Source organism: Cryptotermes secundus, unplaced genomic scaffold, assembly GCF_002891405.2.
Source record: "Cryptotermes secundus unplaced genomic scaffold, Csec_1.0 scaffold2147, whole genome shotgun sequence".
In the NCBI taxonomy this organism is placed as follows: Eukaryota; Metazoa; Arthropoda; class Insecta; order Blattodea; family Kalotermitidae; genus Cryptotermes; species Cryptotermes secundus.
This window is the reverse complement of record NW_019731613.1, coordinates 21,470-36,608: the sequence shown is the minus strand read 5'-3', so window position 1 is coordinate 36,608 and position 15,139 is coordinate 21,470. Positions and strand designations below refer to the sequence as shown.

At 37.1% G+C, this 15,139-nt stretch overlaps 2 protein-coding genes across 5 annotated transcripts in view; one reads left to right on the top strand and one right to left on the bottom strand.

Moving 5' to 3' along the window:
- The window catches only part of LOC111867328 (clavesin-1), a 44,448-nt gene extending 37,138 nt beyond the window's left edge, over positions 1 to 7,310 (top strand). For all 4 annotated transcript variants that reach the window (XM_023857082.2, XM_023857081.2, XM_033752639.1 and 1 more), the window contains exons 6-8: positions 1,861 to 1,977; positions 3,970 to 4,063; positions 6,897 to 7,310. In XM_023857082.2, coding sequence (XP_023712850.1) covers positions 1,861 to 1,977; positions 3,970 to 4,063; positions 6,897 to 7,069 — 384 coding nt within the window. In that variant the 3' untranslated portion in view covers positions 7,070 to 7,310. The remainder of the gene's footprint in view (positions 1 to 1,860; positions 1,978 to 3,969; positions 4,064 to 6,896) is intronic.
- A 2,153-nt stretch (positions 7,311 to 9,463) lies between these two features.
- The window catches only part of LOC111867325 (E3 ubiquitin-protein ligase MYCBP2), a gene marked incomplete at its 5' end in the record, with an annotated part of 25,916 nt that continues 20,240 nt past the window's right edge, over positions 9,464 to 15,139 (bottom strand). Inside the window, 2 exon segments of the mRNA XM_023857076.2 lie at positions 9,464 to 9,976; positions 11,322 to 11,589. Coding sequence (XP_023712844.2) covers positions 9,861 to 9,976; positions 11,322 to 11,589 — 384 coding nt within the window.

Genomic DNA, 15,139 nt, shown 5'->3' with positions numbered 1-15,139 from the left:
GGTGACCCGTAATGATGCCATTCGTTCGATTGGCGTTTCATTTGTGGCTCATACAATTTGGCCCATGTCTCATCCAGCTTAATGATACGGCGTAAGAAAGCCTCTCCTTCACACTCATAGCGCTCCAAGTGGTTATGAGCGTCGTCGTATCGTAGCCATTTCTGCATTTCCGTCAAATCATGCGGAACTCATCGTGATGCAGTTTTTCTCATGCCCAGGTGTTCCTTCAGAATCTGAAGCACAGTCATATGCGCTAATCCTGTCTCTCGGGCCAGCCCACGAATTGTATGGCGTCGATCACTCTCCAAGTAACGCGGAATGAGCATACACTTCTTCACTGACACTAGGACGACCTGGCCGACGCATGTCTGCCACATTTTGGCGTCCCTCGTTGAAAGCTTTTACCCACCTTGCCACTGTTCTGTAAGGCAATGCAGATTCCCCGCAAGCCTCTTGAAGACCTTGATGACACTGTCATGCTGTACAGCTTCTGACACATTCAATCTTTATCCAAATCCGTTATTCATGTTTCGAAAACATCGTGACAACACTACATTAGACCGCCAGCTAACACGAGGCTCTGTTCTTCTCGTCACTGCGCATTCGCGTGAAGTGGGAAGGGAGAGTCCATTTGTTCTGAGGTAAGGTAAGTATGTAACTAATGTGTAGTATAAGCAACATTATTTGGTTCCGTTGCATGGCGTCTCTACAGCAGTGTTGCCGCTATTAAAGTTCCAGCCCTCGTATATTAACCTTATGAGCTGCAATAATGTAGGCACTAAAGGACATGGATATGAGTTGAATGGGTGAGTTTGATTCTTGGGAAAGATGAGACTTTCTCTTCACCACCCATATCCAGATTTGCTCTGGGGCCCAGCCATCTCCAGTTCATAAAGTACTTGAGAACTCTTTCCCTAAGGCTTGACTGGTTTATGAAGGTACAGTCAACTCAACTGCAATGGCAATTCCCAGACATCACTGCAACAATAACCTTTTGGAACATTATGCTAAGGCACACATCTTTACCTGTTATCTGGAATGTATGGGGACTGGGGTTCACAAGTTACATGAATCTGCTAGATGCATGTGAAAAACATTTTACAGAAAATCCGAGCAAAGTCAAATTAATTCTTGCATGAGTGTCTTCCTAGGCTAATGATACATAAAAAAACTTCAGATGCATATGCTGTAATACAATTACAAATTCAACTAGTCTCTACTAGAATAGCAGCTGCATGAAAGAGGATGGTGGGAAAACATATGCACATTGAAAATTTGTTTTTGAATAACTTCATATGGGCAGTAATTTTCTTTAAAATGTTTGCCTGGTGGATGAGAATTCCAGGTGCTTGGATACCAGAAATTTACTGTAATTTAATATTAAGGTAAAATGGAAGGAAAAGGTCGAAGTTCCTTAATTTATGAATAATGACACTTTCTTTAATTTAATCATCTCCTAATTTCATTATGATCCTCAGCTTTCTATGTATCTGCACTTCCCAGATAATATGAACTTCAACTTACCATCAAAATCATTGATTAAAAATATCAGACTGAAAACTTGCAGTCAAGTAGTTCTGAAAGTCACTTGTCTTATTCATTAAAATATTACTCTTTGAGTAACAGCACACATTTGTCTGGCTGCTGTTCTCCAAATGTTTATATATTAGTTTTATTTGGCAATATTCTCTATTAAAAATAAATTTTATAATGCTGACATACTTATGAAATCAGGAAAATGATTTCATTTATTTAAGTATATATTTTTTGGAGAAATATTCACTGTTGTTTGGGATTTTCTCCTGGTACAAGGTTATAAATTAATTACTATCTGTAACCTCAACAACAAACCTGTTCCAGCAATCTTTGCCTCTGCGACACAAGGAAGTTCATCTGGTCAATGTGCCTTCAGCTGTACGGTACTTTTATGACTTAATTAGTTCCCTTATGAGTGAGAAGATTCGGAGCAGAATCAAGGTATGTATATGAGAAGCAGTGAATCAAATTCTGTTTCCTACTTACTGCAAGTTTGTCAGTATACTTCATGAAGTTAATGTTTTGCTTCTAGAAAATAATTAGCAGCAAAGAACAATTATTAAAAATAATTTAAAATATATGCTTAACTCCTCATTTTATGAAAGGATGGCACTACTAGAAAGTCATTCAATAAGCAAAAATTAAATGTTTGAAAATGAACTTCCAATTATCACAATGAGTACTGCTGAGGGATATCCACCCATTTGAGTGCCACTGGCTTTCTTCAAGACATGAAGTCATCAGATGAAAGCTGAAATAATTTCCTTAAAAGAAGACAGCTGTCATATACTTACACATCAGTATTGTTGTAATTTTGGGGTATTTACTTCAAAATTTTGAAATAATGTTAGTTAGCAGACAAAATCAGACAGTATTCTTATCATTAATGGAAAAACAAAAAAGGTAAAGCAATCCTTGTAAGAGGCCATCGAGACCCATAGGGTCATGAGACGTTGAGACTCCCACATTTTCTAGACAGTCAGCTTGCAGATGGTGGTGAGGTTGTCAGCCTTATGCATATGTAAACATATTTATTTATTATGATAATGGTGAGGGGGGCATGCGATAGCATAGTTGGTTGTGGCACTATGCTACAAGCCAGAAGGTCGCTGGTTCAAGTCCCAATGAGGTCATTGGATTTTTTTCAGTTGACTTAATCCTTCCAGCCACACTGTGGCCCTGGGGTCAACTAAGCCTCCAACAGAAATGAATTAGATAATTTTCCTGGGGAGTAAAGCGCGGCCAGCACGTAAGGCTGACAACCTTACCACTATCTTTGAGCCGATTGTCTAGATAATGTGGGACCCTCAACATCTCACAACCCTGTGGGCCTTCACGGTCTGTTACAGGGGTGGCTTTACTTTTTTTTTATGATAATGGTGAACACTGCAAAGTCATGATAGAGGACAAGATTTTTTTTATAAGACCCACAAATATGACTACCTCAATGCGTACAGTGTGCAGCAAGTAACACAGTACAAGGATGGTGACTGCTGGTGCAAAGAAGGGTGGGGTGGATGGTGGGCGAAGCTGGAAACATAAACATGACTTGGCACATTTTAATTTTATGTACGCTGAAGAACAAGTATGATTTTATCAGCTCCATTAATGTTAAAAGACATTAATCAAATGCTGATGAAATGAATGGTTAGTGTAATTTTGATGATTTTTATTTCATATTCACTTGAACTAGCAAATTAATGCAAATATTGGTGAATTTAAATTTAAATCTGTTTTCAAGAATTAAAATCATTCATGGTATAAAACAACTTTAATTGATTTAGGGATACCTCAGTATGTCTTTTCACGTTTATTTCACAAACTCCACAACGAGAACACAAAATGAGGTCATATCCATCTGCACGTTTCATTTACCAAACTACTTGAAATCTCAACTTAATTTTGTATTTGGGTTCTACACTAAAAGTTAACACGTGAATTTTATTCTGGTTTTTAGTATTTGATTACAGATATTAACCTTCATGAAAGATCTCAGAATGAGCTCTATGCATAAGATTGATATGATCATAAAATGTGGACCTCAATAAGGCCCTTAACATTTTTGACACATCATTTGATATTATGTACTTCAATGATCTACAAGAATCCTAATTATCTCCTTGATGAAGCATAATATCATTGCTGTTGAATAACTCTGTCAAGAACAAAACCTGCTACATTATTGAGAGTACTATTTGTATGGTAAATATTTATCCTGTATGCAATAAATTAGCATGAAGATAAGTGGTATGGAAAATGTGTACAGTATGCCCTAAATTGAAAATCAATATTCTACTCTTGGTTTTAAATATGTCACCTTAAAAATGTCTACAAAAATACATTGAAGATATTTAACTTTGTACTACCTATTACTGTTTAAACAGTTTAAATTATTTTATGCAATATAATAATAGTTTGGTATTTAATTTTCAGATTCATGAATGTATGGAGAGTTTATGGAAGAGGGTGGATCCAAAAGTCCTTCCAAAAGAGCTTGGTGGGAGTATGCCAATGGTTGAGATGATAGGCAAGTGATTCTCTGATACCAGTGTAATTTATTACCTAAGGTACATAAGTAATTAACCCTTCGTGTTATGAAACCTCAAGGTCACTGTCACAACAGCAGCCTCCTCCTAGATCCTATCCTAAACCAATTCAAATTGTCTTAATTTCAATTTATATTCCTGTGACCATCTCTAAGCCCATCTGTAGTAGTTCCTCTCAAAAAGATCTTGCAGTACATTTCACAGTACCCTTCTACATCATCATCATCATCATCAGCAGCAGCATCATCATCATCATTATCATTATCATCATCAGTAATCTGTCAGACGACAGGTCCACAGTCTCTTCCAAAACAATTCCTCCACTTATTGAGATCTAGAGCTTTCTCCTTCAAATGACAGTATCCTCTTCTGTCCCCAAGCTCATCCAGCATCTTCTTACATCTTCTTCATCTTCTTGTCACTTCTATCCACCCCTCTATCTTTCCTTCAATAACTGCTTTTAGAAGGCAGTTACTGCGTAAGATATGATCAATCCAATTAGCCTTCCGTTTTCTTATTTCATGTAGGATATTCCTCTGCTCNAGCATTTCACTAGTTTCTTCCTCAAATTTAAGTCCAATTTGCTGGTAAAAAGATTCTTCTTCTTGCTAAATGCAGCTTTCGCCATGGCAATCCTGGATTTAATTTCACTAGTACACCTTCCATCATCTGTTAACAAGCTATCCAAATATTTAAAACATTTCACATTCTCCAGTTGTTTTTGTCTATCTTTATTGTTACTGGGGTTGACTGTCTTGAAATTTTCATTACTTTTGTTTTTTCCACATTCATTTCCATGCCATAGCACCTTCCAATTTCAATTAGTCTATCAATCATGCCCTGTAGCACAGTTTCTTCCTTAGCCATTAACACAAGGTCATATGCATATTTCACAGTTTGAATAATTTGCCCTCCTAATTTGAAGTCTCCGAGCCCATCCAGAGCTTCCTTGGTAAGGCATTCGCTGTACAAATTGAACCCTTCTACATATACAAGAAAATTTTGTATGTATGAGATTTATTACTGTCAATATTCATTTTCAGGTTACCATACCAATGAACTGTCAAGTGTGTACATATTACATGAATGTAAGTCATGTAGTCGGAGAAGTTCATGGAGGTAGGCCTAGGCCCACTTGGCCTGTTGTGCCAAGGAAAAAAATAAAAGTTATGTAGTAGGTAATGAGAGATCAAGTTAAATGTTGGCCTTGTTACATCACTGGTAACATGTAAGACTGTAAAGGAATCTGGGGGAAAGCAAGGGAAGTTAATGATATGAAGGTAATATAACAGATGATCAGACTTCCCACTGAATTCTTAATGGGTGTTACAGTAGTAATACAGCGCTCAAGCTGGATTAAATTTATGAACATTAAGAGATATTGGGGGCGGCGCACATGGTAGTGTAGTTGGTTGGGGCACTATGCTACAAGCCGGAAGGTCACGGGATCGAATCCCGATGCGGTCATTGAATTTTTTCAGTTGACTAAATCCTTCCAGCCACACTATGGCCCTGGGGTCGACTCAGCCTCTAACAGAAATGAGTACCAGGAATATTCTTGGGGGTAAAGGGCGGCCAGCGTGCAAGGTTGACAACCTTACCGCCATCTATGAGCTGATTGTCTAGAAAATGTGGGAACCTCAACATCTCACAACCCTGTGGGCCTCCACAGCCTATTACAGGGATACCTTTACTTTTTTACTTTAAGTGATATTGGGCAGCATTTACAGTTTCATCATAAACTTACTTCTAGTTAACATTTTGACTCTATGAATTTTCATTCCACATATAAAACATTAAATATTGTCATCAGATGAACTGACTATCCAACTAATTAACCAACCAGCTCTGTGGACAACTTTATGATGTACAGAACTGATATATGCCATCATATGTTAGTGACTTTGACACGGGGCTTGGCACAATGTATATAAAATCTGCTATGCAGACGATGCAGCATTAATTACAAATAATGATGAGAGCCTGTAAGGATTTGAGTGAGCTCATGTATATGGAAAAATATGCACTTACATGAAGAACCAAAAGTAAAAATACATACATGTTATCAGGCCTATTCTAACCTATGTTACAAAAACAAGAGCAGACATGACAGAAAAGAAAAAAAGTATTGGAAACTACTAAAATTAATATATTCATAAAGATAATAGGGAAATTGAGCATTGACTATATGAGAAGCCAAGTCATCAGGCATCAATGTGGTATCCGAGAACTAGAAGAATGGGTAAATACACAAAGGACGGAATGGAGCAACTATCTGTCACTTGATCAGATTGTATGATTAGCATGAGACACCTCTTCTAAAAAAGAAGTCCTGGAAGACTGCACAAAAGATGGAAAGTTCAAACTCTGGAGAAAACAGGCTCATGGCCTAATACAGAAGAAGATATTAATCAGCTACATAAATATTCAGTAGTTCACTAAAGTAATTTTGTCACCTCCTGCTATTGGAATCTGCAAGTAACATATCATTTTTATCCTTAAGTTTTGAATTGTTTATTTAATGATGCTGTCAGTATTGAGATTATATAACGTAACATGTAGTACTGTTATGCAGCGATTACGAGAAGGATCACGTATTGTTTGGTAATAGCCCGTAAACACGTCAACTATATCAGAGATATTGCTAGGAAACTGCCCATAACAACACTAGAGGGATTGTTGGTGGCATTGTTTTCTGTTGGGTCCACCCTGTGTATGTGGATTACAACCATATTTAAAATGTTTAAGGGAATCTTTAAACTTATTTCAACCTTTCAATATTAAAATGCTTTTCTTACACAAATTTGTTTCCAGATCTCTGGAAGAAGGAGATATCTGCTAAGAGAGAACGCATCCTTCATCTAGATAACATGAAATTATTAAGCACCAAGTCCATCATCACCCGCAGAAACAACCAACAAAATGAAAATTCATCACTCATGATCAACAACCTCCAAGGAAGTTTCAGAAAACTTGAAGTAGACTGAAGGCATACACATTATTATGAGACACAATAATGTTAAAATTGTTACCTTGTCAAATTCTGTCCAAATGTGGGTAATTTGACCTAGTAAAGATATTTCTTTTTTGTATTATTTTAACACTTCCAATTTAAAAATTTATCATATTTATTGGTCTGATACCACATTAAATGGGTTCTAAATTATGGTTATTTTATTTAATTGTTAAGTATAATATATTTGCAAGGAATAAAAGTATATTACTGTACATGTGTAAGGCTTCCTATTCAAACCTTTCTCAATTTCTACCATTTTGCAGCTCTTTATTGTCTCAGAATCTTCACACGTTAAATATTGTCGAGTGTTGGGTGTATGTCATGCGACAAATAACTTTACACCGTATTGAATGTAGCAAATTTATTCCACACTCGCTCTTACACTTATACAGTTCACAATTACACAACTACTGCCATCTGCATTTTCACAGTTACTGCCATGCACTTGATACAACCCGACTCGGTGACTGCTAGACTGAAACTGACTGGTTACTCCCTCTCACTGACAAATGCTCCTGTTATGTAGCTTCCGCACGGACAACACACAAAACAGTTACGCGATAGCTTTCACTGTTGCGTGACATTGTGTTTACTGATTGCCTAGCAAGAGTCGCTGCACGGGCTCCCCTGTTGCGTGACACTGTGTTTACAAAGGTATTGCTGGGCAATGCTGCATAGCAACGAGCATGCTTCAGCTCAGCTCGGACAAACGCCGCTTTCCTTACTGTTGCGTAACTTGGCAACTGACCGTTTATCAAGGGTCTGTCTTTGTGGTAACTCATTCCACCTCCTGTTGCCCAGCAACGGTTAGACATGTCACAACATTCTAACCAGAAACAATGCTTTCATACACCACATGGACTGAAGGTAAGAAATTAATATCTATGCTTTTGGTACCCAGCATTTGTTACGAGGTATCATCTACAACAATACTACAGTTTATTCATAGCTATAAACAGAGAGAAATATTGACTTAATTAGAAGACTGCTTTTCCCCCTTGGCACTACAGCCCCAGTGGGCCCGACTCCTTGGGCGGGTGATCAGCTCGTCGCAAGGCCTCTACCTGTATACAAACACAGAAAAACGCACACACACAAACTAAACATCCATGCCCTGAGTGGGATTCGAACCCACGATCCTGGTTTCCAAGTGAGTGAAGACAGTACATGCCTTAGACCGCTTGGCTACCGGGACCGGCAGAAGACTGCTTAATTAGTCCAAAACGTGAAAAGAAAGTTCCAAATTTTTCTACCAGTCATTAAATGTGTCTTCTCAGTGATACTGATTGCTTATCTGGTGCATAACAGATGAGAAATGCTGGAAAAATGAATAGCACAACTTTATTGGATCTGAGATTCTCACAGCAGTGAACATGAAGAGTTATATCTTCTGTGATATATGCCACACAGTCCAATGAGAGTCATCCAACATTTTGGAGTAACATATTGCATCCATTTGCAGGGTCTAAGAGTAAGCCAAACAAGAAACCAACAAGAAGCAGGCAATTTACTCTTCATCCCTGAAGTTGAAGGTGATATGTTCTTTCAAAATATTGTAATGGACCCACTGCTTGATTGAAGGCTTAGAGAGAGGGGACTCTTCCATTAGCTAACAGACTCTCTGTATCAGGTGATGGCCAGTTAGGCCAAAACATGTATTGTTTTGTAACAAGACACTGAAATGTGAATATTAATATATCAACGAAGTTGCACAAAGATGGCAATGAGTAAGAACATAAAGTTAGAATACACAGTACACCAAGATACTGTAGTATAATATTATTTCTTTATGTTGCCTTGTCAGCCACTGTGAAAATGCTAACGAGGCACAGCAACAGCACCTCGACTGTTATGATTGGCAAGAGAATTGTGTTTCTATAGTCTAGTAAATGAGCACTTCTGTGATGTTTTCATGATTTTAAGATTCTGAAGTTTATGATAATAATAATCTTACATATAACTCCATAAATATTACTTCTTCGCAAAATATTCTTCTTATATTTCTTTTGTCATGCTGAAAGTCTCTCAGGACAGTTACAAAGAGAGAGAAAGTGAATAACAGGTAAGTACAGTACAGCACTTTAGCATAGCATGTCCCTTCTTCACCATTCAGGCTCTCAAAGACAGTAAATGTAATTCAAGAACTAGCCACTGCTTTAGGGAAGAAATATGCAACAGTGTGTTTGCTTTTGTGTATGGCTCCTTTGTTTCATGTATGTATGTTACATTTACTTTGACTTTTCAATCTCATTCTTTGAAATAAGAAATGGGATCCCAGTACCTGATTGTAAGTAAGGGTATGTTTAATGTAGGATCAGTTTCAGGACACATGAAAGGGAATTACATATAAATTATATCATAAACATTCACAGGAAAAGTTTCTAGTATATTTCATTCATATAACCACTGAATTTCTCCCACACATAAGCAATATAATATTATGTTGTAAACTGTCAAGCAAATCAGTACCTTGCACTCATTTTAAAAAGAATTTTCTCCAGTACTTTGACTAGTATATATACTTTCATAGATAATGGCAAATTTGAAGATGATTAATCTAAATGAGTGAAGTATTATGCACATACATGTCAATGCAGCATAATAAGACTTCTAAATTGTAACTAACCGATGCTACAACAACACAATTATGCAGTAATCTACTGATTAATATCTGGTCCTAAATCTCTTTAAACCATGAGAATATAAATTCAAGGAACATTTCAGTATCTTTAATTTTCAAATCATGGGTAGCAGGTATGTCATTAGAATGTATGAGCATTTCTGCATACCCCACAACCTAGTGCAAATTCCTCTCCAGTTGGAGGATGCTTCACATGCAGTGGGCACTCTTCTCCTTCCAGCTGTTTAGCTTTTGGACCTGCAATATAAGCAAAACCCACTCCAAATATTGCAACATACTTATTCCTGCATTTATCCACTAATCTGTTTCTTCCAAAGGTGAAGGAGGAAAAAGAAAAACATAGAGAGAAAGGAGCAGAAAACGCTTAAGTGTCTACTATTCACTTGGTCATGCGATGGTTCTTTGTGATTAATTTGAATTATATTTAAAAATAAACAATGTGACAAAGTACAAAACAAAAACTAAAATCTAAGCCTATGAGGGTGATTGTGAACTAGAGTTCTTGTCAGTTAAATTTTCCAAACCCGGCAATATTATCAACCATCCTAGATTATGCCACAATTCTATCAAGCCTGGAATGCAAAACTGTCATCCAAGACTGATAGACATGGACTTATAAAGAACATAAATATATTTCCTTATAGCACTACAAACTCTTTTACATAAGAGACCATCTTAACCTGCTTACCTTACTGCTTCATTCTTTTGGTTGCTTACCAAACACCGTTGCATGTCAGTATATTGTTACCTGAATATTGTAATATGATGAGTAAATATGAAAAGAACACAAGAAACGTATAAAGGTCTTATCTGAAAACAGCAACTTTCACTTTTATTTATCTATTTTATGGTTTTCTTGGCACTGCTGTCAGGCCAGACTATACATCATGAAATGGTAGGATGACTAGTAAATAATGACTTGGCAAGGCTGTGGAAGGAAGTGGCCATATTCTAATTTGAGTTGTGATCCTGGCATTAGCTTCGAGGTGATGAGTAAAACCATGAAAAATACCAGGATAGGTTGTGTTCCAGTGAAGATTTGGAATGGACACCTCTTAAATACATGTCAGAAGCACTACCAGTTGTGCCATATCCTCAGGATCTCAATCAGTATCTTCCTCCTCCATAAATACATGTAAAATTTGCAAACAAAGTAAACAATTTTGATAGTAGCCCAAGCAATGTTCCAATGTATTGGATATGCAGTGTGGGTAGGGAAGAAAACATACTAATTTCTGACATTGGGACTTCTCTGAAAGTAACCATTCAGAATTCAGAAATAGAACAGTATTGTTAAAAAAGATGTTAGTCATGAAGTTGACAGGGTTGAAAAGATTGGGTTTTAGTAATTGCATATTCTGAGGTTCTAGCACCCACCAGAATGAGTTAAGTGAGGAGCTAGACTGCAACCTGTTTATTCAGTTCATTACTTGATATTTCATTTGTAACTTTATCAGGTAACGCAATTTACATTCTCCTCTTCAGAATCAAAACATAAACATCATGGCAAACAATTATGTTTTTTGATAAGATTTCATTCCTAATTGCAATTAGTGCAGGTTCCCAACCCTAATATACAAACCTGCTGGACATGATGGCAATTCAAGTCGTGGAATGTTGGTAACACGCTGGAAGTCATCGTGGCAAGCATTGCAGAAATGCGTGGTCCCAAAACAGAAGAACACAGCAACAGAGCAACAGTAGCGACACTTGTACTCCAAAAAGTCTGTGCCATGCTTAGGACACATCTGGGCTCTTGAAACATCACTGCATGCCCCACACACCAGCTCTGTGGGGTCATACTCCTCTCCTACTTCTGCATCACAGCGTGCCTCCCCTCCATAATAAGCCTAAAACATTGCATTTTCTTGCACCCGAGAACTCAACAGAATGCACACATGAATTACTATGTTAATACATCAAAACTTCGAAAGATCAATTTTTCCCATTGTATCAGATCTGCAGATAAATAAACAGCATATAAAATCAATGGCTGATGACCATGGATACCTAAAAATTTGGTTTATTTTAGAGGCACCCTTATGTCAATACACTGATGCCCAGTTTCATGCTAAACTGTTTCCATGTAATACTCTATATGGTTTTCATAAAACTGTAGTAAACTATCTTACTTCACTTCTATAGCTTATTAGAAACTACGAAAATCATGAATGTAACAGCAGTAAGGATCACACCTGCTGCTATGATCACAGTTATATAGACTTGCGCTTCAATACATTCTACACAGAAGATTGGATATGAATAGGTGGATTCTTCATTAATGCATAATTAAATATTCATAGCATATAAAATACACCAAGTATTTGTAGCAAGAACATGGATAAGTATGTGCCTGCACTCTTCACCGTATGTCACAAGATGACAAATCTCTGCGACTTCTCTGACATCTAGTGATAGTGAGTTCACACGTACAGTAATGAAAATAATACTTGGCACCAAGAAACTTTACTTTTTTTTATCAACTTATGACACAATTAATAAACTTTAGTGAATGTAATAGCCCGAATCTGTTTCCATCCACAGTCCATATTTGATGACTGACAGTATGTATCACTATATGCATGACAATAATTACTTATACTCTTTGCCTAGTTCTGAACATCAGCATTTACTTGACATGGCTGTAGACCAACCTGCTTACTGACATTATTCCCTGCATTGCACTCTATATTCATTTTTCATAAGTGCAAAACATACCAGCATCTCTTAAATTCAGACCAAGAAATTGCCATATCTCAAATTAACAATCAGTTTTCAACTGTAAAACAATGCAAGTTATATGCCAGTCTAGCCTGTTCTGTAAAGTCCACAGAAAGGAAACACATCTACTGTATTCTTCTGTCAGTGCTTATACAAGTCTTTGCTCCTGTAGATGATGATGACGATGATGATGATGACAACATTGTCGTCAGTGACACCAGCAGTGGTGCTTGTGGTGGTGGTGGTGGTGCCCCTCCTCCTCATAAGATTTGGGTACTATAATACCCACTTTGAAGTGACAAATGCTACTGATCCTTCCATCTTTTCCTAGGCCTTCCCAAAGTATTAAAAAAGTATTAAAAAGCATTAAAAACTTGGGCAATGATACTAAAAAGTTTAAATCAGAGTTAAAGAATTATCTACATGCTCATTCCTTCTACTCTTTAGATGAATACTTCAATGTAAATAGAGAATGATGTAAAATTAAGTTATATTAATTTTTAAGCTAAAATTGCCTGTACTTATGTATGTAACCTTTTGACTTGTTCTGTATCCAAAGGTACTAACCTGCTTAGGATTTATAGAATGTAAATAAATTCAATTCAATTCAATTCAAGGCTCCTTGTCCTAAGGGTCTACATTCCACTGCTGCTCCAGAGAGAAATCTCCTGACATCCACTGCACGTGTCCCCCCATTTCTGATAGTAATTTCCAATTTTGTGTGTCATACTTTCTTCCTGCACTGTTTAATCACCTATATTTGATGACCTGATTCCTGCGCTATTTTGTTATGTGCTTTGTCATCTACATAGCACTGAATGGTCTGATGTGTGAATAATGAATTGGAAAAGATGTAAAAGTGGTAGGGGTATATCCCAGCATTTCACTGAAGGGACTGAGAAAAACTAAGCACCTTCAGTCAGAATAGCTGGTCTCTGAGTAAAATCTGATACCACTCAAGTGGGTACTGTCCAGTCTTCATCCACTTTCATCCTACCCTGTTTTCTTTCATGTATATATGAGTAGTATTGAAAACTACATGCATACTAGGATGAGTTCATGCAAATACTTCTGTAGAATGCAATATCATCTTCATACTCTATTTCTTCAACATTCATTTAATATTATAACTTCTCAAATTTCCAAACCAAAATTGTGTACGCATTTCTCATTTCTCTCATATGTGATACATGTCCTGCCCATCCATAGTTCTTGACATGATCACCCCAATCATAAATGGTGAACAGTACAAATTACAAAGCTCAACTCTGTGTAATTTTCTCAATCTTCCTGTTCCTTCCTCTCTCTTAAGCTGAAACAGTCACCTCAAAACTTTTTCAAACATATTTCACAAAATGAGAGAAATCCTTAGGCAGCCCAAAGGAATGGCTCAGGCTCTTACCTTGTTGCACTTGTAACACACATAATAAGCATATCTGTCCATTGCATAACTGGCTGGATCATTATGAAATCTTGCACCAGGGCTTGTAATTGCTTCCACTTTGTGCAGCCCTTCATATTCAAGTCTCATCAAGGCCTTCCGCCGCACATCTTCATAAAGTTCCTTCACTGGCACTAGGAGCTCTGACAGAACTGGGTGTTCAATGTTACACTGGACACAGAAACATAATTATTCAGCATACTGTGTACATATCAAAGAGAGACATAATTATTCAGCATAGTGTGTACATATCAAACAACTTTTACTCAATGAATAAATGTCCATGTTAACAAAGCAAACATAAAAGAGCAGTCAACATTACCTTACAAATTGGGCACTGAGAAAATGCAAACGTTATCCTTGGGCCAGCCCACCTTTTCATTAGAACACAGCGGCAACAATGATAGTGAAACACATGACCACATTTTAACTGGAACATAAAATAAACAACTGCAACACATGGAATATATGCAAATGTCAACAGATCCTATATACTTGTCCTTCATATACTTGCAAGAAGAAGTGGAAGATTGTAAATCTTTAGAAAAAACATTAAAAAACTATTTTGTGGCTCAAGAGGAAATGACCATCCTGAGTAATTTTTCAGGTTTTACTTAAATATTCAAGAATTTCTCTGTGAAACAAACAACTCTATCACAATTTTCAAATGCCTATATGCCTATTTTTCCTAAATCCACACAAAATATAAACATGTGTTTTTGTTTAATTCATAAGTCCTTGACAGATATTCCAGGCACTACTTAAACCCATGAGTCCTGTAGAATGTGTTAGCTTTCTAATGGACCAGACAAGCATGAGACAAGTAATGCAAGAAACGAGTATCAGATCTGAATTTGACTGGCAAATTCACAATCAATCATATATTCCAATTTTATAAGGAAAAAATAGCTTATGTGTTCATTAATAATCTTTCAACAAACCAATGGATTATCCAGAAACCTTGTAAAAACATCATGTCACTAGAGCCATGTAATCTTATTACTTCTTAATTATCTGTTACTAATGATTCAACATGGAGACAAAGCAGAATTCTGAGGTTGGAGTAACACTAGAACCACGGCCATGCCATAGCTCACGCAGTTAGTCACTGACTTCCCACTGCAGTGGCCCGGGTTCGATCCCGGGTGTGGTCAAGTGGGATTTGTGGTGGACAAAGTGGCGCTGGGGCAGGTTTTCTCCGAGTACTTCGGTTTCCCCTGCCAATCTTCATTCCACCA